Source organism: Cannabis sativa, chromosome 1 (assembly GCF_029168945.1).
Source record: "Cannabis sativa cultivar Pink pepper isolate KNU-18-1 chromosome 1, ASM2916894v1, whole genome shotgun sequence".
Lineage (NCBI taxonomy): Eukaryota > Viridiplantae > Streptophyta > Magnoliopsida > Rosales > Cannabaceae > Cannabis > Cannabis sativa.
Genome location: NC_083601.1, coordinates 5291480 through 5318556, shown reverse-complemented (window position 1 = coordinate 5318556; position 27077 = coordinate 5291480). Strand labels below are relative to the sequence as shown.

At 32.9% G+C, this 27077-nt stretch overlaps 1 protein-coding gene across 1 annotated transcript; it reads left to right on the top strand.

The window, feature by feature from the left end:
• The first annotated feature begins 19820 nt into the window (after positions 1 to 19820).
• Positions 19821 to 24191, top strand: LOC115707451 (uncharacterized). The gene is made up of 3 exons (XM_030635416.2): positions 19821 to 20444; positions 21124 to 21195; positions 21844 to 24191. Exons 1-3 carry the CDS (start codon positions 19872 to 19874, stop codon positions 21844 to 21846), a joined length of 648 nt encoding a protein of 215 aa, XP_030491276.1. The 5' UTR covers positions 19821 to 19871; the 3' UTR covers positions 21847 to 24191.
• The last annotated feature ends 2886 nt before the right edge of the window (positions 24192 to 27077 follow it).

Genomic DNA, 27077 nt, shown 5'->3' with positions numbered 1-27077 from the left:
ATCAAGTTCACTACAGCAGTCTGCATCTATGTTCTTGTTTATGTAGATGACATTTTGGTTATGAGCAACAATGATAGCATGGTGAATACCCTTATAGCAGATCTCAGTAACACTTTTGCACTCAAGGATCTTTGTGAACTTGATTATTTTCTTGGGATTCAGACTATTCACACATCTAAAGGCTTGTTACTCACTCAAACCAAGTATCTCCAAGGCCTTTTGTGTAAAGCTGAAATGCAAAATGTGAACACTCAAAGTACTCCAATGAACAGTGTGTTGGAAATTTATTTTACCAGGATCTTAGATCTACTCACAAGTATGTTGTTTAAACACCCTAAATATGAACTTTCTAAAACGATAAATTAAACACATATAAAGTTAAGAAAACCTTACATTGATGCAGCGGAATTAATGTCTCCTTCCACTCAGATCTCTAACCCTTGTATCCTTTCTGTAGCAGAGTATAATCAAGATCTGAGCCCGAATGTCCTTCTTCTTCAAGTTTGATCATTCACAGTCTTCCAATCTATGATTGAGTTACCGCTTGCTGTGTGTGGGCACTTACTCTCTCACTAGGGTTCGAAATTGATGAAGGGAAAAGAGAATAGGCATTTCGGCCAGGTATAGAAAGTGGGGAAGGCTCAGTTTTTCTGAAGAGAGAAATTTCTGTCAGATTACTAATGAAAGCATGTGAAAGTATGTGTTGTGACTGAGCCATCACTTTCTATTTATAGGCAACTACTAAGTTTAGGTTAAGAATTATTTGGCATTAAAATAATGAAAATATTAATTTGAAAAACCAACAATAAGTGGACGGCCATGGTGTTATAGTGGGCTCCACTTGATTTTGCAGTTTTATCAAATTTTATCTCTATTTTCTCAAAAACGCCAATTTTCCAATTCTAACCTTTTAAATGCCAAAACTAATTATTTAATAACTAAAATAGATTATTAAATAATATTGTCATTTAATTTAATTATTAATTAGACATATAAAGTCCATTAATAAATAAATAAACCTAGAAACTCTTTTCTTTACAATTTCACCTCTGCTTAGTGAAAATTCATAAAATTAGACATGGTCTAACTTTAGAATTATAATTGATCAATCACGAATCAATTAATGAGTCTTACAAGCAGAATGTTCTCAACTAGAATGGGGACCATGGATCTATATGCTTAGCTTCCAATAAGTGAACCAAATTTACCAAGTAAATTCCTACTTATTAATTCTTCGTTGAATCCACTCTTAGAACTTAGAATTGCACTCTCAGACTTATATAGAACATATTGTATGTTCCACGATATCAATATGCTATCTCATTTAACCATTGTTATAATCTTATTGTGATTTAAAGATCCTCTATATAGATGATCTACATCGAGATGGGATTTCTTTACCGTTCTCACCCCTCAATGTATTTTGCTCCTTAAAACACTTAGCTACCTGTAAATGGTGTTTAGTGATCTAATAATTAGTCAGTTCAACAAGAGCTCATCCATTTACTTCTATTTGCTAAGCTCGAAGGGAATCATCACTTGACTTCTATACACCAGTAGAAGCTATAGATTCCATATTTATGTTTAGCACTCCCACTCAATCATACTATCATGTTTCCAAAATATACGTATCACCCTGACCCAAAAGTAGGCTTAACTAATAAATCTTAGAACATGAATAGCACTCCTGAGTTGAGCCTGAGCATATCAGGATTTAGATTCTTTTAATCTTAAGATCAACTACTGATATTGACTTGGAAAGATATGTATAACGGTAAGTTTGTAATATCTTAACTTAGTTGCAATATCGATCCAGTCCAATGTTTACTCCATACATTCGAAACTAGTATACTTTACTAATGTCCTGGAAAGAACATAACACTTACTCCAAGTGTAAGTATACATCATCGCTGATTATCACATTAGTGTAAATCCAATAACACTAATGAAACAGGGACCAAAACTTTTGATACATATGATCACAATTACATTCCACTGTGTTGACGATACTGTAATTGTGAATAAACATATGATCTGGATTTAACTGATTTTGTGTGTGAACATAATAAACATATTAAAACCATTAGCACGTAAAATTCATGCAAACATCAATCACTTCAAATTTCTTATATTGATAACTAATCAGATTGTAAAGAGTTTTATTTAGGGCATAAAACCCAACACAGTGGACTTAAACTGTCCAACTATGGCAGTGAGCCTATGAAGGATCCTACTATCTATAGATCTATAGTTGGGGGACTCCAATATGCTACAATAACTCGGCCTGAATTTCCTTCTATGTAAACAAAGTTTGTCAATACATGCACAAGCTACTGTAACAACATTGGATAGTCGTGAAAAGGATTCTAAGATATATTGCAGGCACCTTGGATCATGGCCTGCTTTTGAAACCAGTTTAAGAGTTCAACCTTGAAACATTCTATGATGCTGATTGGGCCTTTGATTTGGATGATCGAATGTCTACTAGATATTGTATCTACCTTTGTGGTAATCTAGTTGCATGGAAGTCTCAAAAGCAAGTTGCCATATCAAGATCTTCAACTGAAGCAAAGTTCAAAAGCTTAGCCACCACTCTCTCATAAGTGTCTTGGATACAATACCTCCTGAATGAGCTGCATATTTCTCAACCAAGAATTGCCTCCATCTGGTGCGACAATCAAAGTACACCTCTCCTTGCTGCCAACCCTGTTCTTCATGCACGCATAAAACACATCCAAATTTATCTATATTTTGTGCGTGACAAGGTTCTTCAACAACAAATTCGTGTTAATCATGTGCCTGCCACACACGAGATAGCAGACTCCTTAACCAAACCTATCTCTAGTTCTAAGTTTCCTCACCTTAGGACCAAACTCAATGTTGTTTCTCAAACTACATTGAGTTTGAAGGGGGGCTGTCAAGGGTACTGATACAAAAGATGGTTAGGGGCCAACTGTTTGTAACTAACTCTTCTTGGTTAGTTGGAGTCTCTGTTATTTCATTGTACATTGTATATAAAGCAGAGCTTGCTCTTTCAACCAATAATAACAAAATTTTCTTCTCTCTCGTTCTCTCTCTTTTTCTTTATTCTTTTTTAACTCAACAAGATTGATCACCTTAGGTATGTTTTATGATCCCAATTCAAAATCTGAAAAGTGAGTTTTGGGAATGCTAAAATTGGATAAACTAGGTTTTGATGTGAAATGAAAGTATTTGCATAGCCTTAGTAGTAACATTAAGATTATTGTTTAATGTTGATTATAATTTAGTTTATTTCGGAGATGAATAGATAACAGGTAATTTAAGACCTAAAAGATCTGAAAAGAGTTAGGTTAATTTTTATAATCTGTCATTCACTTTAAGAAAGATGAATAATAATTAGCATTAACAATTGGGTAATTGAAACAACAAGATTCGTCTTTCTAATTTCTCATCTTTGATTGAACATTTTTTATTGCTTAATTTTATTTTGATGTATTCCTTATTTTGACTGTCATCAAAAGTATTTGTTTACTAAATAGAAATATAAGTCTAATTTAATAGTATTCAGTTCAATTTTTTGTGGGATCGACCTCACCTGTGTGAGTACTACTTGATTACGTGTACTTGCGTAAGAGGATTTATACAAGTCCACATATGTCGAAATATATGCGATGATTAAAGAGTCTTCTCCAACGTCTAGTAAAGATCACTTTTTTACATAGAGATTGGTCTGAATGACAAATCGTGTTCGACAACTCAACGGAGACTTGCATGTCCCATGTTGTCAACACTCGAGATGTCCACCAATGTGATTCAAGGTAAACACAGACATCCAAGCGATAGGCCTGGCCGTTTAGTGAATATAAAACGCACCAAAAGCCCGCAAGCGTGTGCGAGAATATGAATAGGCAACCCGCGCTCAATACGTCACATATGTTGTTGCACTTAATACAAGAACGGATTACACTGCTCGTCATTTATTTTTTTTTACGTTTATTCTTATTTAAAGCTAAACGGTTCTAAAACCAATCAGTCAAGTAAAACTAAAAGGGCATTTGCTTTTTATATAAAGGAGTAATCTAAATCAAATAAACTAAGTAAAAAATCATTTGCAACACTAGACTGAGCTAGACTGAGATTTGGCTGAACCACTATATTTCTTTGTGTCCTTATTATTTTTAATTTTTCTTTTGTTTTTGGTAACTCAATGTTGAATACTCGCTATTTTAAGTGAATGTTTGTACTTTTTGGTTCAAATTATTTATTACTTATACGTATTTTGGTATTGTTTAAATTTTTTTGAATACATTGAAATAATTTTCACTACAAGAAATGTCACTTTTGTCAGCACATTTTTATACTGGTAAAAGTTGGTATTGCGCTGGTAAAATAGAATTTACTTGTGATGTGTTGGCAAAAAGGGATTAGCAAATCAATATTGGTATTAGAACTTTTGCCAGCATAAAATGAAAAGCGCTGGCAAAAATGACTTTTTCCAGCGCGTAAATGCGCTGGTAAAAGTTAGATTTTAGCCACTGCAAATGTACGCTGGTAAAACTTTTACCTCTTTGCTAGCGCAGTTTGCGAAATGCGCTGGCGAACTGTGCTGGTAAAAAAGTATATTTTTTGTAGTGATTTTTGTGCCGAATATAGTGTAACTCGTTATATATAATGTACATAAGGCTATTTGAAGTTGGAAACTCATTTTCGATAAAAGAAATTAAAAATTGGAAATATTTGTTGTGACTTATTGAATGATAGAAACAAGAGACTCAAGTAAGTATTCAGCAAAAGAAGAAAAATTAAACACTCAAGTAAGTACTCCCTTACGGCTATACACGTAGCATTTTCTTAAAATGTATATTGGAAAATTATGGGGTACTAATTTGCCACTATTGGTAGGATATTATACTACTTTTATAGTTAGAGAACTTATAATTTTTTTTGTTTATATATATAACTGTGTACATTTAGTTATAATTTATATTAAATTTTTATCCTTTTTCATAAAAATTTAGAATAATTTATCTTGCTAAGGTTTAAATATTTAATTGTATGTGTATTTATTATTTATACATGTGTAATAAATTACTTTAAATTTTATTTTTGATATCACAAATTATTTATAATTTTTTGAAAATAAATAAGATGTCTACTATAATAAATAGATTACCATATTAAAAACAAAAAAAATTATACTTTCTTCAAATATTAAAGTATGAATATCATTATTATAAAACTAAAAGTGATATCTCTGTTATAATTGTCTCCTATATATTTTTTATTGTGATGAAGATAAATCATTTGAAAGAATTATTGAAAAATATCAGTTGGGATTCTTTAACTTTATTCTTGCTGTTGTAATCATGATCTAAAAATTTCACTTTCCAAGTTGCAAAAGTCTTAACATATTATATCCAGAGAAAGACTATATAATAGTAATAATAAGTGGCATACATTGGAAAGATAACCAAAACCATGTTTTGGCAGCTTGAAATGGGGACATAGATAGGGAGATCCATATGGGCAGTTAGCTAGGAGTGTGGACAAAAAACTACCAAATTTTAGGCAAAGCCTAATACTAATACCACTTTCATTGGATTAATTACCTGCTCTGCTCTCTTCAGACCTCACAAACTCCATCAACATAAATATTATAACTGATATACATGTATTATTTGGTTCAATATATAATTTTAAGAATGTTATTAGACACCTCTCCAAATATTATTTTTAGTATATTTTGATATTGAAATGTAATTATTAATATGAATTGTTAATTATTTTAAGAGTATTGTTATTGGATATTATTAGTGTTAGCACCTCTAAATATGTCATTTTAGGATAGGTTAACAATAGCCTTTAAAAGTTATTATATTAATTCTATTACACAAATAATAATATTAACACATAGAATTAGGAGGGTGCCCCTTTCAGCATTTCTATCTTAATGACCTAATTATCAGCGCTGGCCTTCAGGAGAGAGGAACCAGACTTGTACCTATCTAGGACCCTCACTCTCTTACAAAATGCCTCAATTTTTTTAAAAATATCATTTTATATAAATGTTTTATAAAAGTATCATATTTTGAGCCTCAAAATTCAGGACCAGCTCTATAATAACAATTAACAATGCTCAATGATTATATATTATATATATAGAACCATAATATGGCCTAGCTAGCTAGCAAGCCAATAATGATATTCTTTTAATATATTTTTTTGTTCTCTTATAAAAGGTTTACTAATGCCCTTATTATTATTCCCATTTGTGGGTCAATAGTTTTAGAAGTAGTACAAAAACTACAAAGAGTTGTTGCATATAACAACTCCACACATCATAATAATAATGGCATCCAATAATGCTTCAAATAATATCAAAGTCTCAATTTCATCACCAAAAAGTGTGACTGGTGAAGCTCCGGCAAGCTCACCCAAAGGGGGATACTGCTTGTGCTCACCGACGGCGCACCAGGGCTCATTCCGGTGCCGGTTTCACCGGTCAAGGCCGTCCTCACCGGTGGCTTGGATGAAGCGTTCCAACTCTATGCCTACCAATAATAACTCTGTCACTTCCCTTTCTCACAACTCATCATCAGTTGAGTCCACCACTTGAAAAACTTAACTAATACGTATATGTACTACTACTTCTACTACTCTCTTTTGCTGTTAATTGGTGCCAAAAATAAATATATATGATTATTGAGTTAATCTATTTTGGCATTCATCTATATATATAGCTCCTTTAATATATGATCACACTTTGTAAAAACATGTGTATGTATGCAAGTAAAAGGTGTGGGTTTATTCATCTCTCTTTACTTGGATATATGTTTTCTTATTTATAATTATTACTCTTTGTGATTATGTTGTACTCTTTTTGGATTGTACTTCATAATTATATATAGTTTTCTGATTTTCTCATCTTATTCTCTCTCTCTAGATCTGAATAGTCATTTCTTTTAAGGAAGATCTGAATATTTAAGTACAAAAATAAGGCATTATTATTACCCAATAATTTTTCATGATGCTATACTATATACATACATGACTGTTAAATCATTTGTTTTCCTCTGTTTTTTATAATATACTAATTTGTATATATACATTTCCCAGTTGTGAATTTGCTTTAAAATCATATAATCATATATCATTAATACAATAAACACATCCCAAATTTCCAATTACACTCTATATATATATATATGTCCAATATCACTAAACGTAAATTTGCATATCAGCAAAAAAAAAATGTAGATAAAATAAAGTAATTTTTTTCTGGACAATATTGATAATGGTTGGATGAGTTTTGAAAGGTCTGAATTATTTGAGCATTTAAAAAAAATTAAAAAAAAATAACTGTTTCAGAGATTGGTTCGTTGTATATATACATATAATGTGGATCTCAAAATATAATTGGAAGAAAATATTTTTAATTATGTACGTACCAATCTGGATGGCAACATTAAGGTGGCGTTTGGTTGGAGGTAATGAAATGGAATGGAATGGAAAAGAAACAATTTTCATTCCATTTCTTTGTTTGGTTGCATTTTAAAGTATTGGAATGGCATTCCAATGGAATGCTCTTTCCACCATTTTGGTGGAATGGCTATTCCATTTTAAAAAAGAAGGAATGACCATTCCAATGTAACAAGAAAAAAAATTTAATTATTTTTTTATCAATTTTTTTTATACATTTTAAATTTTATTCCATTCTATTCCTATTCTTATTCCCATTCCCATTCCTATTTCTATATTTTCATTCCTCCCAACCAAACGCCTCCTAAGTGGAAAACTAATATAATAATATATTATGTACATATGGACTTTTTAGTGCAATATATACTGTCTTGTTCGATAAATTATTTCTCAGCAAAAGCAAATAAATAATATAAATAAGTCTTTTTTGAAAGAGATAGAGATATACACACGTAAACCTTTGAAATTTCTTTTCCGATTTGAACATGAAAATCGCATCTTTGAGATAAAGATAAAAGAAGCCACTCTCCAACGGTTCCTAAGGATTGGTTTGTTAGAAATTTATATTTATATGAATAATATGCCGGGTATGAATGATTATATAAAAATGCAAATAAATTGAACATAAATGCGTTATAAATAAATGATCCAAATATTGTTTAGGGTGATTCTACGATACACGCTTTAAAAAAATGTATTGATGCACTTTTAATTTATTTCGACATTCAGAAAAAAAAAAAATTAAGTCTAATTTTTTTTTATATTTATGTACGTTATTTAAGATATTTTATAAAATTTTGAGAAATTTGAAATAATTTACAATATAGAAAACAATGTTCAAACAGTCAATTTTACACGCGTATAAAATAAAATAGTCACTCGTGCAATACACTGTTTGAATATAGTTTTCGGCATGTTAAACTTTTCCAAATTTTTTAAAATTTCACAGGATGTCTTAAATAACTATAACGTACATGACCATGACAAAAAATTTGACTAAAAAATTATGTCGAATGCTAAAACAGATTGGGGTGCATCAATATTCATTTTAAGGGGGCGCATTGTAGAATTTTCCTATTTTTTATTATTGATTTTGTTGAGCTTCAATCTCACACGATTTTTTGGATTTACAAAAGAAAATAAAAAAACTAATTTGTGTGGGCAATTGGGCTTCCAAGTTCTCTCTAGCTATTCTCTTAAATGTATTTTGCTTTTGTCACAAAATGAGTAAGAAGATCATGAAAGGAGACCCTATATTTATAGAAATACTCCAATCTTCGCTACATTAATTATCAAAATATGTTGTAATTTCAGCGGAAATAACTTTGAGGATTCAATCATAAACCTGCAATAATCTCAACACTTGAACAGTAATAATGAACATAAACCAATTAATCAACACAATGAATCAAACCAGAAATCAATCAAAGAACAACCCAAGATTTATCCTAGTTCCGGTCCTAGAGATCAACATGATCCCTGGCCATACTCCAGCTGAGAAACATCACCAATTCTTCATTAATATGTGAATAAGAGAGCATCAATACAATTACAATAACCAGAGCAATCACAGCTCAGATGGCACTCGACACACACCAAAGAAAACAGTCACAGCTTTCTCTCTATCAACCCGAGTACATCCCTTGTTCTTGACCCTCTTCAAGAACAGAACTCTCAGCTTAGAATCCTAAGCAACTCTCTCTAATCCTCTCTCTTATTCTCTCTTTTCAACCTCTATTAATCTCTCTCTTCATTAAAGTGAATAGACTAGACATATATATAGGCCCCAACTCAAACAAGGATAGCACCAACTAACTAACTAACTAACATAACTGAAAGTTAGTTAAGTTAGTTGGTTTAAGGAGTTGGATAGTAAGTTGGTTTAGAGGATCAACTTCCACAAATTTCCACCTTGATTCTCTAAAGCAACCTACCAGAATCTTTTCACTGAAGTCTTGATGATGTGATATCTCAAAATGTTCAGCAAGAACCAATGTTCAGCAAACTGAGACAATGCATCAGTTTGCTGAATGTGAGAACCTTTGTTCCCATGTCAGCAGGGTTGTCACTTGTGTGCACCTTTTCCAATTCCAGAACCCTGTCCTCAATCTTCTCTCGAATCCAATACAATCTAATGTCAATGTGCTTGCTTTTCTCATGATATACAGGATTCTTGCACAGGTGAATAGATGACAGACTATCCAAATAGACTGTCCCTTTGTCTTTGAGCAGTAGCAGCTCTTGCAGTATTCCTTGTAACCACATAGCTTCCTTGAATGCTTCAGTGGTGGCCATGAATTCTGATTCAGTAGTTGACAGTGCCACCACTGGTTGTTGTTGTGATTTCCAACATATGCAGCTTTTGTTAACCATGAATACATAGGCAGTGGTGCTCCTTCTATTGTCCCTATTTGATGCATAATCAGCATCAACATAGCCTTCTAACCTCACATCAGATGTGTCTTTCTGATAGATCAAACCATACTTGATTGTTCCTTTCAAGTATCTAATCAGCCACTTCACAGCATTCCAATGCTCTAACCCAGGGTTTGCCATAAACCTACTCAAAATACTTAGAGCATGTGGTATATCAGGTCTAGTACTGACCATGATATACATTAGACATCCACCAGCCATAGCATATGGTACACCTCTCATATTTTCCCTTTCAGTTTCAGTTTTAGGGCAGTACTCATTTGACAACTTGAAGTGCCCTGCAAGTGGAACTGCAGTGGCCTTAGATGAGTTTAAGTTAAACTTCTTGATCACCTTCTCAATATAGCTTCTCTGAGTTAGCACCATCTTTCCTTCTTGCTTGTTCCTCATGACTTCGATTCCCAAAATTTTCTTGACTGCTCCCAAGTCCCTCATTTCAAATTCAGAATTGAGTTTGTTCTTAATAACTTGTATTTCAGTCTTGTCTTTGCTGATGATCATCATCAACATATAGTAATAGTTACACAACCTTAGGTGTTCCTAGTTCCTTGTAGTAAAGACAAGAGTCAAATTTGTTAACTCAAACTTTTAGATCTCCTTGTTTTGATGATTAACAAATATTTGATTATTATTTGTTACTAATGATTTATTGATTTTGTAGCAAATTTAAAAGAGAAAATAAATATTTTGGTAATTTTACCAAACTTTTGAAAGCAACACTAAATGGATTCAACAAGCATATCAAGAGCAAAATATTCATCAAGGGATCAACAACTCAAGACCTTATTTAAAAGAGGTCTTCAAAAGCCCAAAGTTAAAAGTCAACCCGAAAGTCAAAGTCAAAGTCAAAGTCAAGGTCAACTCTCGGGAAAAGTCAACATGGGATCAAAAACATGCAAATCAAGCTAGGAGGCTCATCTACATCAAGACTACTCAAAATTAAATGGTATAAATTTACTTTAGTCTTGTTAAAGTGATTTGCATAGCACACTAAGTTTTTATAAATTTAAATTTTGGCCCATTCACTAACTTGTGCAACAAGTTTTCTCACACGATAGTTCAAAAAAATTTTTGTTTGAATTTCTAAATCACATTTTGTTTAACTAAGAGAACAAAGTTGGAATTTTTGAAATCGGATAATCGAGTAGAGAGTTATGGCCGTTTTAGTGCGAAAAATTGAACTTTTTCCCACTGCCCGGATTTAAGTTAACCGGTTTCAAAGAGGTTAACCGGTTCTCCATGAACCGGTTACCCTATTGTAAACTGGTGAACCGATTTTCCCAGTGGGAGTCTCGTTTTTTGTGCCCAACGGCTATAAACGGCTATTTTTCACTCAAACACTATATAAACTAGATTTTCACTCAAAAAATGAAGTTGGTTGAGCATTTATTACAAACATCTAACCTATCTAAGTGAGATTAAGGAGCTTCCAAGTTTGAAATCCAAACAAACACTTTTCACACACTTTGAGCTAAAATTTGATTTTATTCATCTTAAGTGTGCTTGCTTTTCACTCTAGGTTTCCATTGTATCATCATATTTCTAGAGTGATTTTAGCTTGTATATCAAACACATTTCCATATTGTGATTGAGGTGAGGTTGGCACCGGTATTGTAAACAACCCGGTAATAGTGAGATTGGCACTTCAACAATCCGAGAAAGAGGTTAATAGTCCTCGGGGGTGCGAAACTATTGTAAGAGGTTTGGAAATACCTTGGTGAAAATTTCCCGGTTGTAAGCGTTAGTCAAGCCCGTTAACTTGGCTCGATATTAGAACTCAAGGCTAGGTCCATAGCTTTGAAAACCAAGGACGTAGGTGGCATAGCTCTACCGAACCTTGTAAAAATCGAGAGTTTGCATTTTCTAATCCTTAAACTCTTTACTTTACAAGTTTAATTATTTGTCTTAATATATTGCTTGCCATACTACTTGCTTATACTTGATTAATTGACTAATTGCATAATTTTGTGTTAAAATTTTTAATTTATCGAAATTAGTTTAAATTTCCAATTCACCCCCCCTCTTGGAAACATATCTTGGGCTAACAAAATTTTGACCTTGAAAAACCAATACTCTGAACAAACTGATTAAACCTTTGATTCCATTGTCTAGGTGACTGTTTCAACCCATACAATGACCTTTTAAGCATGCAAACCAGATCAGTTTTGCCATTTTCCACCTGAAAACCAGGTGGTTGTTCCATGAATATTTCTTCATCCAGAAAACCATTTAAGAAGGCAGTTTTGACATCCAACTGCTCAACTTCCAAGTCATTGTGTCCAGCAATGGCTAACATCATTCTAATGGTTTTGTACTTCACAAGAGGTGAGAAGATATCAGTGTAATCCACTCCCTCAACCTGTGTGAATCCCTTAGCTATCAATCTAGCTTTATATCTAGGTGGTTCACCCTCTGACATTCCCTCTTTTTCTTTGAACAACCATCTGCAGGAGACAACTTTCTTGTCTTTTGGTCTTGGCACCAGAACCCAAGTTCTATTCTTCTTCAAGGAATGCATTTCTTCTCCCATTGCAGCAAGCCATTTCTTCTTTGATTTGCATGCAATTGCTTCTTCATAGGTAGTTGGTTCAGGTTCACTCTATGATTGTATCACAGCCAGGGCATAGGCTATCAAATCAGCTTCAGCATACCTACTGGGAGGTCTAATTTCTCTCCTTGACCTGTCTCTAGCCAATTGATAGTTGGTCAAATCTGGTTGATCATCTTGACTGGTTTCCACCTCAGCTGTATCTGTACCAACCTCAGTTGTGTCTGCACCCCGTGTTTCCACCTCAGAAGATGTCCTTGCTCCTGGTGTGTGGGGCAATTCAATGGAGACTTCAATCTTGTCAGTGTTGATCTCCAACTCAGCAAGGTCATCCCTGTTAGTACCTGCAACATCAGAACCCTTGCCTTCCTTGGTTGTCAAGTGCATGAAATCATGCTCATTAAAGACTACATCCCTAGATATGATAATCTTAGGTTTTCCATTTTCAACATGACATAGTCTATATCCTTTAACACCCTTAGGATATCCAAGAAAGAAACATTTAATAGCTCTAGGTTCCAATTGTCAAGTTTCTGGTGTGCATATGCAGTGCAGCCAAATATTTTCAAGTGATTCAGTTTAGGTGTAGTGTCATGCAATTTTTCATATGGAGTTTTTAAATCAATCACTCTACTGGGGCTCCTATTAATCAAATAACATGCAGTGATCAAAGCCTCTCCCCAGTAGATTTTACCTAAACCAGAACTAATCAACAAGCACCTAACCTTGTTCAACAAGGTTCTATTCATCCTCTCAGCAACACCATTTTGCTGAGGTGTGTGCTTAACAGTCCTATGTCTAACAATTCCAAATTCAGACACAGCAAGCCAAATTCAGTGTTAATGAACTCTAAACCATTATCTGTCCTAAGCACTTTTAATTTCCTTTCATAGTGATTTTCCACTTCAATTTTCCATTCTCTGAATTTCTCTAGAAATTCATTTTTGGTTTTAAGTAAATAAACCCATACATGTCTACTGAAATCATCTACAATGGACAAGAAATAATGTTTACCTGAGTGAGTTCCAACCTTGTGAGAACCCCATAAATCAGCATGAACATATTCTAATGGTCTTTTAGAACAATGATGGCCAGCCATGAATTTCAATCTGTGATGCTTTCCCAACAAACATGCTTCACAGAATGGTAGTGAGTTCGGTTTGAAATTGCCTAAGAGTCCTTGCTTGGTCAGTTCTTTGATCCCTTGCTCACTCATGTGACCCATCCTTTTATGCCACATTTCCATCTCAGTTTCTTGGTGTTGTACAACACTAGCTTCACAAGCCATTACTGTTTCTCCTTGCAGAATGTACAAGCCATTTTTCTTTTCACCTTTCATGATGGTAAGAGACCCCTTTGCAATTCTCATCTGACCATTGCTAGACTTGTAAGTGTAGCCTTCATCCTCAAGAGTACCAAGGGATATCAAGTTCCTTCTAAGTTCTGGTATATGCCTCACTTCATGCAGCATCCAAACAATACCATCAAAGTGCCTAATAGCAACCTTTCCAATGCCAATTACCCTGCAAGAATTGTCATTTTCCAGTAGTACAGTATCAAAATTTACTTTCCTATAGTCAATAAAATTTTCAAGAATAGGACACATATGGTATGTGCATCCGGAATCAAGAATCCATTCATTTGTGATTCTTTGATCTGAAACCATGTAAAAGTCACCATCAGATGAGCAACAATCTGATTCTTCAACATTAGAAGCAGAATCATGCTTCTTTTCTCTGTCTTCTTTGAGTTTGTTCTTGAACTCAATGCAGAACCTCTTGATGTGACCTACTTTCCCACAGAAATAACATTTTATGTCCTTATGGTATTTTCCTCTTGATTTCGATCTTGACTGGGATCTATGTTGGCCTTTGAAATGATCTTTTTTGTAGTGATCCCTGCCTCTGTTGTTGTCCCTTCCTCTGGCCAGGTAAGCTTCATCCTTGACATTGTCTTTCTCCTTGGACATTTCTTGTTCTTTGGACTTCAAGGCTCCAAGAACATCATCAAGGGTGAGAGTATCTCTTCCATACTTGATCACAACCTTCAATTCTTGGTATGCAGGTGGCAATGATCTGAGAAGAATGACAGCTTGGCTTTCTTCATCAACAGTGTGCTTCAAGTTAGTTAATCCTATAATGATTTGGTTAAATACATCAAGGTTATCATCTAAAGACAAATGAGAAGACATTTTAAAACCATATAAAGATTCTAACAAATTAATCTTGTTAGTTAGAGAGGGTTTCATGTAAATCTCTTCAAGCTTGCTCCATAGTTCTCGAGCTGTCTTCATATTCTGAACCTTCCTTCTCATTGTATTGGACAAGTACATTATGATAGTGTAATATGCCAATTCCTCCATATCTTCAAATTCTTCCTTCTGCAACTTGTCAGTGAGTTCTTCCTTGGGTTTCAATGCCTTTGGCAACTTTTTGATGAATAAGAATTCCCTTCAAACTTTCGCTCCATAGGCCAAAGTCTCCTGTCCCATTGAACTTCTCAAGTTCAAATCTTGTTGATCCTGTCATGACTGGTTGCAGATGAGTCTTGATTGAATCTTGATTCTTGACTTCCTCAATTGGATCTTGAACCTAAGCTCTGATTTTGTTGTAATTTCAGCGGAAATAACTTTGAGGATTCAATCATAAACCTGCAATAATCTCAACACTTGAACAGTAATAATGAACATAAACCAATTAATCAACACAATGAATCAAACCAGAAATCAATCAAAGAACAACACAAGATTTTATCCTGGTTCTGGTCCTAGAGATCAACATGATCCCTGGCCATACTCCAGCTGAGAAACATCACCAATTCTTCATTAATATGTGAATAAGAGAGCATCAATACAATTACAATAACCAGAGCAATCACAGCTCAGATGGCACTCGACACACACCAGAGAAAACAGTCACAGTTTTCTCTCTATCAACCCGAGTACACCCCTTGTTCTTGACCCTCTTCAAGAACAGAACTCTCAGCTTAGAACCCTAAGCAACTCTCTCTAATCCTCTCTCTTATTCTCTCTTTTCAACCTCTATTAATCTCTCTCTTCCTTAAAGTGAATAGACTAGACATATATATAAGCCCCAACTCAAACAAGGATAGCACCAACTAACTAACTAACATAACCGAAAGTTAGTTAAGTTAGTTGGTTTAAGGAGTTGGATAGTAAGTTGGTTTAGAGGATCAACTTCCACAAAATATTTCTTCACATTTTGATTTGTGATAATATACCGTCAGCAAATACTTAGCAATATAAAGTAAAATCAATTTAAATAATTTTGTACCAATATTAGAAATATTCTAATATTAAATAGAGATATTCTAATATACTCTCACTTTCTAGTATTTTGATTTACCATTTAAACTCAATATTTCTCATTACATAATAAACATATGAATCATAGTGATAGGCCTCATTATATGATGAGTATTATCTTTCATGTATTACAATATATTCATTATATAATCATGTATTTTACGTGTCAATGTACCTAAGCGAATAAACCATAAACCTTATGTTTATTCTAGTTCTCTAAAATTTTCTCAAATGTAAAATTAATATGCCTATAAATATGAGAGAACATCAAAATAAGAGTTTCATGAATAATTTTAGTTGTACAACCAAAAACTGCATAAGGGGTAACTAAATCTCATATTTACTTTATATGATCCTTGAATTTGTGTTGTGGCATGCATTTAGTTAAGGATATTGCGATCACCTAATTCAGTGTTGCGTGCTTAATGACTAATTATGCTTCTTTATGACTAAATACTGAACTCTAGGCCTAGTATGAAACTCTACAATATACCATACGGGATGTATCCTTAAAATAATAGATGAATCTGACTTCTAGAATGGAAATAACAATTAAGATTCTCCACGATACAACTTACTGGTAATCTTAAAGACATAATCAAATGTTGATTTACATGAATTAATATAACCAGTGAAGTCATAACTAAAGTGGTTAACTAAATTTCTATATCAATTTATCTTAATAAAATATGTATGAATATAATAATCTTTAGTATCTTAAAGACACCTCATTAGTTTGAAAAAATAAAATGGTCTTAAATTTAATTATTCTGATACTTAACAATCCTAAAACAAATACAATGAAAATCTTATTCACACTCTTAGGTATACATTAGGCTTCTAAGAATAGAAACAAATAATTTTTTTTTTAATTTATTCTCATTCCTGATCATTTTAGAGATAAAAATAACATGAGATAAAATAAATACTACATAGTTTTATTTAATGAGAAATGTTGTGGTTACTCTCTAATTAATTAAAATTATATATCTTATTCATATTCTTAATCTCAAAATAATAATTTGAGATATGAATTATTTTACCTTAAACAGGAAACTATTATCATTATTTGCAAGTCACATATTATCTATATATAAAATAAATATTACTCCTGTGGACCTTCTGGTATATAATTAATTCCATAATGCTCTTTTCAAACTTAAAGAAAAAGATGACATAATAAAAATACCATTTGTGAGATATTTATTTTAAGGGTAAATGGCGGCAAAACCCCCAAAACTTTCATTTTTGTTTCACTTAACCCCAAAACCCAAATTTGGGCGGTAAAACCCCCAAAACTACGATACCAATAGTAATTTACAACTTCCGTCCATTTTAGGTGTAAAGTGACATGTTGGACTAAACACAATGTACACGTGGCACAATTTTATTGGTCCATGTAAAAAAATATTTAAAAAAATTAAAAAAATTAATTTAAAATTAAAAAAATTATAAATAAAAAATAATATTTTTTCTTTCTTTCTTTTTTTTTCGCTTTCTGTTCATTGATATCAGTCTCTCTCTCTCTTTCTCTCTCTCGATGCAGGTACCTACACCCACGGTCGGCGCCGTCGCCGATGACCACCGTGCCAGGCGCACGGCTTTGCTGAGGCTCCCCCGACCCAAGTAAGTCGAGCCCTCTTCTCTTTCTTTCTCTCTCAGCCCTCTTCTTTGTCTCTCTCTCTCTCTCTCTCATCCCTCTTCTCTCTCTCTCTCGATGATGCAGATAAAGAGAATAGGTCCAGTTGCCGTCGACGAGGACCACCGAGCCGGCCGTTGACGAGGACCCCAACCTAGGTAAATTGATCACTAGCCCTATTCTCTTTCTCTCTCTGTCTGTCCGATACCTCTCTCTCTCTCATTTAGGGTTTTTCATAATATTTCTTTGCAATCTTGTTAATAGATCTGTGTATAAATGTTCCTTTTGGGTATTATTGTGATTTTTATTTTCAGATCTATGTAAAGATAATGGTTGTGAAGAAATAAATTTAGGGTTTAAGGTTTGAGTTTTTGGACTGAAATTTTGTGTATATATATATGTGTGTGTGTTTGTTTATTTGTTGGATTTAGATTTGTTTAAATTGGTTTGAGTTTTATTTTGTAATTTTTTTTTTTGTAATTTGGATTTGAAAAATAGGTTGTGTGGTGATTTTGGTGGGTGGTGTTTTGTTTTGTTTTAATTTTTTTGTGTGTGATTTGGATTTGAAAATAGGCAGTGGTGGTGGTTTTGGCACCAGTAGGTGGTGGTGATTTTAGAAATGGTGGGTGGTGGTTTCGGTGGCTGTGAATGGTGGTGGTGGTGATCATTTGTGACCGAAAGAAGAAGAAGGAAGAAGAAGAAGAATGAAATCTGAAAAAAAGAAAGAAAATGAAAAAGAAAAAAAAAAGAAAAATTATTTTTTTTTTATAATTTTTTTAAAAATTTTAAATTAATTTTATTTTAATATTTTAATTTTTTTTAATATAATTATTTACGTGGGCTTATAAAATTGTGACACGTGTATATTGTGTCCACGTGGACAATCCAAGTGTGGCAGTTTACAACTAAATTTGGACAGAAGTGTTAAATTGCTAACAGAACACGAGTATTGGGGGTTTTACCGCCCAAATTTGAGTTTTGAGGGTTAAGTGAAACCAAAATAAAAGTTTTGAGGGTTTTGTCGCCATTTACCCTTATTTCAATCTATAGATATACTTCTTAAGATTGTATATGTTCACCACTATTAGAGGAAATTTTTTATAGTTATTTGTATACATTTTCCTCTAGTTCATTATTTGAAATTGATTAATGAATTGAAATGAGCAATAAATTTCAATGTTACTATAATAGAATCTTTTATAAAGACAAGTGAGAATGTAAATCTCCTTTATTATTGATTCTTAGTTCAAAATGAACTTCTTCACAATGAATCTTATTTTATATCTTTATGTTTCACCATGTTGTCAGCTCTCCACCACTCCCTGACACCTTGGTGCTAAGTGAGCTACTACTAGTCAGTAGGACTAGTAGGGCGGGCATATGAGGACCACAATGGGACTCATATGTCTCCATGAGTTGGAATACTCATGGACACTATTGAGTCGACCTAGTAGTACGTCTAAAATTACTGCCAGAGGTTAGTCGGTACGTTTCCATTGGCTTGTCGATATGCCGCTTGTATGGGACGTGACTTAAATCTTCAAGAGACGTTGTGGTGCACATTGGCCACGAGTCTCAACACGAGATGACACAGGTAGTCATTCCTGGGCTAGTTTGCATATGCACAATAGACGGTTGCACCATGCTGGAAAGAGACAGAGGTCGAACCTATGCTACTAGTTTGGTGGCTTGTCTCGAGGGCCTGCCAACATTCATGGAGTGATGGTGCCTTGAGGAATGGACCATGGACGTATGGGAGTTCTTGGGCGATGAGGAAGACTATTCGGACAATATCGAATAGGACATGATTAGAAGTGTTGGCATCTTGCCACACATGCTACCTTGGTCACGAGTGACTAGGTGAGCGACGGTGTGGAGATTTGCCTTATTATAGTGAGAATTTATGGAGAATGCGAGTATCTTGGCTAGAGAGCCTCGATGCTTGGATGCACTCATGGATGCTTGCGAGCATGACTTAGTGGGAGTTGTTCGAGAGACAAAAGAGTGGACGAGGCACATGGTCGTGTGAAAAATGAGTCCATTGTCACTCGTATAGTTGGAAGGCTGATCTTCGCTTAAAAAATTCAAAGTACTGCACTAGTGTTTCGCTGCCTGAAAAAGTGAGCTCGTGACACCTAGCAATAACCAGTTTTTATGGAATTAGTTTTAAAATAACTTTTTTTAAAAGCAATTTTAAAATAATTAATTCAACAGTAACCAAAAAAAAAAAACACTCAAATTAATGTAAAAAATAAAAAAAAAAAGTTATATTTTGGTGTCATTAACTCCTCTTATGAAAATTATAATTTAAATTACTATATATTTTTGTAATTGAGTTTAAAAGATAAAAAAAACTGCCACGTAGAATGGTAATTGACTTTAAAGATGACGTATATATTATTGTCTGCTACTCCCGCAAACTGATGCATAGTAGGAGAAGAGAATAGATAAGAAAAAGAAGCATGACTTCCAAAAACGACTACGTTTCGTACGGCCCTCTCCCACCAAACCCTTACTCCGCCACCCCACAAAACGTCGTCGTTCTCCCATATTACCGCCCACCTCCGCGTAACCACACAAACCACCTTCTCCGCCAATGCCTCTGCTATGCCGCCGCCTTCCTCTTTTTCTCCGCCGCCGCTTACTTCCTCTACCCCTCCGACCCAACTCTCCAACTCGCCCGAGTCCACCTCAATCGCGTCCGAGTCAACTCATCCCCTTATCTCACCCTCGATCTCTCCTTCTCCCTCACGGTGAAGGTCTACAATAGGGATTTCTTCTCCCTCAACTACGACTCTCTCGTGGTCTCCGTCGGTTACCGGGGGAGAGAGTTAGGGTTTGTGAGGTCCGCAGGTGGCCGAATTAGAGCTAGGGGATCGTCCTACGTGAACGCTACGCTAGATCTCAACGGTTTCGAGGTCATTCACGACGTTTTTTACTTGCTCGAAGATTTGGCGAGAGGTGTCATTCCTTTCGATACTGATACCAAGATCGAGGGAAATCTTGGGCTTCTTCTCTTTAATATTCCTTTGAAGGTAAGTTTGCTTCCTTTTCTTCTACAAATAGTTCTGAGAACAATTTTTTTCTTTTATCAAACAAAAAGTACTATTTCTGGTCATGTTTGGCATTTTACTGATCCTCTGTTAAATAGCGGTAATATAAGAAATGGCCCCATTGGGGCTTTTCCAATGTGTTTAGAAAGAAGAGTAATGACATGTGCACCAAAAGTAATGAATTGAAAAATGTGTGCTGCGTAATTAGATATTAGATGAGAAGCTCTGATATGAATGTGGGGAAAGGGATGACTTGACTGCAGTGATAAAGGTGCACGATATGAAGCTTGTGATCACTGATCAGTGCCCGTATGGATGGAGTAATAGGTTTATGTTTGTGAAAGATTAAGAGAGATTTAGTAACCACATGGGGTTGTAAAATTATGAGATATTGGTATTGGCTTCAATTTTCAGAAAGTGTGTGAGTTTTGAATGCTAGTGAATAACTCTTTAGATCCAGGACTGATGCTTTCTTAAGTTCAATCATAATCATTCTGTTTTAGGAATATCTCAACAAAGAACCAAATTGTGTAAACTATATTGGAATATTGGTTTATAATTATTTGGTACTTCGATTTGTTCTTGTACTGAATGTACAGTCCGAAACACATCTTATTTGCTTGTTAGAGGATTTTAAACTGTGTTGTTTATTTTTTGCCAGGCTCGAGCATCTTGTGAAGTCTATGTAAACACTAGCAACCAAACTGTAGTTCGCAAAGATTGCTACCCTGAGGTAAGAACATCTTTTCTTTCTTTTTCGGTAGTTTCTTTTGATTCAGTTAGTTGGTGTTCTGTGTAAAACTCACTTTTCTAGATGCAATGCAAAATATCTGTTTTTGTGATATCCGATTAAGTTCTTTGCACTCCATTCCATTCATAGAGAAGGAGTTTGTTCTGAGTTACATTTAATTAGCTTCACGCTTTCCCAAGTTTTCAAAATATTTTATTGCTCCAAATTAAGTTGGAATTTTTTTGGCTACAACCAATTAATATAATGTATGTACAATTCCATGTATAGGAAATTAGTTGCCACTATTTCTCAAATCTCCATTTTACACCAGTGTTTTCTTTTTGGGGGGCCACACCCCTTCTTTTCCTCTAATACATACAGGGGAGTGTTCCTTCTCTTGCATTTACTCTGAAACACAAAATGCTTTGAAGTTTGAAGTACTTTTTAATCTGACATTTTTTTGTCTTTAAAACTACACTTGGGACTGGATTAATACAATGTTTATGCCTTAATTCTTGGATGGAGGTGCTTTATGATTTTCCTTTTATTTGCATCTTGTGCATTACTCATATGATTAAATAATGAGTTATCCTAATTCAATCTATCTAGTTTGATTGCTAAACCCACCAACTTGTCCTATTGTTTTCACAGTGATGGCATAGAGAACCTAGAATAACTTCAATGGAACATCATAAATACAAGGTGGGCGCACAGCTTAGAGAGTCTGGAGGTGACTGTTGTATGTATGACGATTGTGGTTAACCCATGGGCTATTCTTCCACTAATCAGTTAGGTTGGTCATTAATGTTAATTCTATACTACAGATTCAGAAGTAAAGAAGTTTTTTTTTTCATTTGTAAATTTGTTTTCTTCTGAATCATTGTGTACTTATTTGGGATATTTCCACAAACACGAAGTTTATCTCTACTCTGTACGTAAAAAAACTCTATACGATGAATGAAATGATATTATATAAACTGGATCCTTTTCGTCTACTGACAAGTTTTGGAGGATAAAACTTCAGTTGATTGCATGTGCATCTAATTTTAGAAATGTAATCTATTGTCTGGTTGAAGAATGATTCTCTTCGAGACTCATTTACGAACTCACTAATAAATGAATGGTTTTTCAAGACTTTGTTAGACTTGCTACATTGGTAATATAGTCGTTAATGGCTATTTATGCTCTCTAGTAAAAGGTTGAGTTTAGTACTGCTAATCTGGTGTCATGTAATGATCACAATGGGTTTACCGATTTAGCAATGGCGTGGTGTAGATATATATATATTTTTAATTGGATATATATTGTAAATTTCCGCTGTTTAGTATTGATTTGCATATGGAATTATGGTCAGTTCGAGTTAGATAGTGTAGTAGTAAATAGATTTGAAATGCTAGTTGTGCTTGGTACTGTATCTAGAAAAGTTGGGGAGTTATAGGTAAATGAAAATGATCCCATTTCGCTCTTTCCAAAGTAACTTGCTATATATGAAGTGATTTTACTTGTCTAGGTGCAACCACACTTTGGTGGTGGCTTATGAATGAATCACAATTAAATACACTTTTTTTGTCTTTTATTTTCATAAAGGACTCTTTGCCTTTGTTCGTTTTAAACGTGTTATTTATAGCAGCATAAGCTGCGTGATCTAGGTTTGCATAACGTGACGATTTCTGGATTTAGTTGAGTATTGCTAAGTAAGGGCGCCTTTGAGAAAGCATTTTTTTTATTTATGGCAATTTAGTATTAAGTTTCACTTTATTTAATTTAAAATATAATATATCATATTTAATATATATTATATATTTTTTGAACAGATCATATCGAAAAAAAATTCTTTTTGAGAAAGGGTTGTATCTAAATCTAATTTTATTTAGAAGAAAACCCTTTTAGAGCATGAGCAAGGGGGTCAGTATTAATCAACGGCATCAGCCATAACAATATTTTCAATACACTAAAATAACATTTAGAATTATGATCATAACGCTCACCAAAGAAGAGGTTACAAATTTGAATCCCCTCTTCCAATGTAAGAAAAAAAAAAAGCAAAATAAAACAAAACTTGAAGTGATATTAGGCAACATAATCATCAAACAAAAATTATATAACACGATTAAGTAATATCGCAGTATAAAAAAATAAAAATAGAATTACTTCAAATTCACAACTAATGAAAGAAAGGAAATTAAAAAAAATACAACATTTTTTTTTTATTATGAGAAAAAAATATACCTAAGATTATTTAAATGAATGATCAACCTTAATTTCCTATATTTATACTTCATAAAAAAAAAAAAAATGGTAAAATTTTATGACAATCCAGATTTTATTATTATTATCCAGGTTTTATTTATTTGTTTGATTACTTTGTAATTCAAAAACTCCGAATACCTTTACTGCCAAAGAAGAAGAAAAAAACACTCCGGAAACGAGCAATATCCTAAGAGCATCTTTAATTCACAATATGAAATAAAGCATTAACGAATATGCCTAATTTAGCAGCTTTAACTTCTATTTCATAATAAAAGATGACAAATAAAGAAAAAGTACAGATGAAGTACGTAGTTTCTCTTTTCTTATCCTTCCCTTCTATTTCGTTTATTTAATTATAAGAAATATATTACATGTTTGATGAAAGAGTAGTTTTTGTACACGTACGACAACTTATTACGATCGAAAACAACAGTAGACCTAATTAGCTAGCATTAATAACTTGTTTTCTAACAGTTCTACCAGCCCAGCTATACTCAGCCTGATGTTGCCTACACCGAAACGACCCCGGATGTTGGGTGGGCGAGCACAAGCAGTACTGCTTCACGCGGGGGCCACTACTGCCTTCTCCCGCTACCTCAGCAGCCTCGGCTGAGGCCACGCCCACTATGGTGGCCTCCAAAGCATGCCATCTTCGTTGCAATGTTAAGTCCCTAAGATTATTAACCAAAGCCACCCCCGAATAACACATGTTAAGATGTTGTTACTTGTTATCTCTCTCTCTCTCTCTCGGCCTTATGCTATATATTCTTTCTAGCTAGCAAATACGTCTTATGGGGTACTGAGATATCTTTAAAAGGAAAAGAATCAACCAAAAACAATATTCATAAGCAAAAGAAAGCTAAAAATAAAGAAAGAATGATTGGTATAAAATAACAAACTCTAGTAGTGGGATTGATTCCTTCTTGTAAAGGGTTTGCTTTTAACCAAAGAGCATATATGCTCTTATGTTTTCGTTAAACTGACGAGACATATGTATATAGCCAACCCAACCCAATTACACTTGTCTAAAACATGGCCTCATAAAGCTCCTCTCAAGTTAATTAATATGGATCGATATTTATCATGTTGTTACTACAATTAATTTGTTCCTTATATCACGATTCCCAATATCAGGATTAGATGCTTATGCTACTTGGCTCTGCCACGTCAGGTGGGTTCCTCCACGTGGCTTCATGAGGGTGGTTACTGCTCTACGTTTTGATGCCCACTTGTCCTTAACTGACTTATAGTGGCTAAAAAGATAGAATTAAAATAGCCTGGTTTAACTCATTATGATATATATGGAAGAAATAGAAAATACTAGAGCTCATTCAAGCTATGCCCTGAGAATACTAGAGAGTCCGTGAGAATATAGGTGAAGTAATTAGCCAATTAAAACTGGTCCAATACCATAGGAAAATACTATTTTGGGGCTTTCATTAAATATAGGATTAGTTAGTAAGAAAATGAATTAAGTAGGTTGATTTATTATAGTTGAATAACTAAGGATGGATGAGGTTGAGTGTGTTTTTTGTTGGGAGGTGGGGGTGGGATGGGCGGTGAGTTAGGATGATTGGGCTAAAACAAACTGAGTATGGTAATGCTTATCCTAGTCAGATTCTTGACCAAAGTTTGTTTCTTTTGGAGTTTATAGCAGACAGCTTAGGTGGTGACACGTCTTCATTACAAGTAATCAAAATCAATGTACCTCACCACCCATCTAAATCTAATGCATAATTCAACCCACCCCAATTTGGTGAAAAGTTATTTTTTAAAAAATAAATAAATAAAACCCTAGTAAAGTGAACTAGAGTTTTTTTTTTTTTTATGCACTGTGAACTAGTGATTAAAATAAAGAAAACGACACTATCAATTTGTAATTTTGTGATTTGTTATAATTTATTATTTAATATGTGTAATGAGTATTACTTGCAAATAGATACTATTAAAAAATTTAAATTTTTATATATTTTTTTAGATAAATTAAATCAATTTCATTACTAATCATTCAATAATATAGGAAACAGGCTCCACAATGAAAAAACTATTAAGAGTAGAAAAGTAATAGCGATCAGACAATAAATTTTATATTTAATTTTATTATCTAATTAAAGAAATATATATATATTTAGAATATATAATATTAGGTTGTTGCATCCGAGATAAATAAGAATTAAGTTTGGAGATAGATATTTTTTTTTTGATCATTTTTAATTAAATAATTAAATTAAGTATATAAATTTAAATTTAATTTTTATTATTGGTGGTTGAATTAAAATTTAATGGTTTAATATTTTTAAAGTTAATATTTATAGTTTTTTTTTTATAATAATCATATATATATTTGATTAGTGTATTATTGAGTAGTATATAATATGATTAGTGTAATTTTATATGAGAAGGTATATATTTCTTATTTTAGATCAAAATATATAAAACATGGTGAATAGTAATTCGATTAAATATATCTTTCATAATTTTCCATAATAACAAGTCATATTCACGTTTCTTAGTTAACGTTGCTTCTTGAGAAGCCTTAATTAAGCTGTAACTGATGTTGATTGTTCTACTTACTCTTGTTTGCTAGTTTGTTTTTTGTTTTTAAATTTTTCTTCTAATGGTTTCATTAGGTCATATTGTTTCTTTTGTTGATCTTTATGTTTTTATTTTTGGATCGACATTATTTTCTTTACCATTATTCTCATTTATTAGGTCATATTGTTTCTATTGTTGTGTTGATCTTTATGTTTTTTTTTTTGGATCCTCATTATTTTCTTTACTATTATTCTCATTTATTTGTAGGAATAATTACTTAAAATATTGATTTTTGTAAATTATTTTATATTTTTACGTTTAATTTTTTTTTTTTTACATTTTTACGGTAATTTATAAAAACAATAAGAAAACTACATAAAAGTAACAAAAAAAACAATATCAAAACAACAAAAGAACATAAATATTAATAATAGACAAATAACAAAAAAATAATATACAAATACAATATAAAAATACACCAAAATATTATATTTTATATAAATAAAATTTAAAAATCGTAAAAATATTGAAAACTCCATACAAACGTATTTTTGTAAATTTTTTTATTTGATTTTGTATTTTTTTTGAAATTATCCCTTATTTTTATACACTTTTTAAAGTACTAGTAAAAAGTTACGTGCGAGGCACGTATACTAATTTTATGTTAGGTATTTTATACTTTATTTAAAAAAAATATAATTAACAATTAAAAAAAAATATTATAACTTATTAGGTGAGATTATTATTATGTATATCTAAATAATGTAATTTATAATTTTGACAATTGAAAGTAAATACTGGATGTAATATATTATAGTGTTTAAGAAAACTTGATAATTTAAGTGTAATATGTTCTTAAGATAATTCAAAAATAAACTAAAAATTCATGTTCAAATACTAAAGAAAACACAACTTAAATGTGTGTGAAATAAAAAAGAAAATTAAAAATCAATCTCTAAATTATTGACAATTGAAGATAACATCTATCTAAAAGTTGTAGATAAAAAATCTCTTTTTCACAAATTATAATGTGAAATGTTTTAGTTAAAATACTTTATATATATATGGAATACTTCTAAATGGGTAATACCATAGATGGG

What these genes read in the sequence shown, in the direction of transcription:
- LOC115707451 (XM_030635416.2), top strand. Translation starts at nt 19,872, where the DNA reads ATGACTTCCAAAAACGACTACGTTTCGTACGGCCCTCTCCCACCAAAC. An exon ending in TCTTTAATATTCCTTTGAAG is followed by an intron (nt 20,445 to 21,123) that starts GTAAGTTTGCTT and finishes ATTTTTTGCCAG; the next exon opens with GCTCGAGCATCTTGTGAAGT.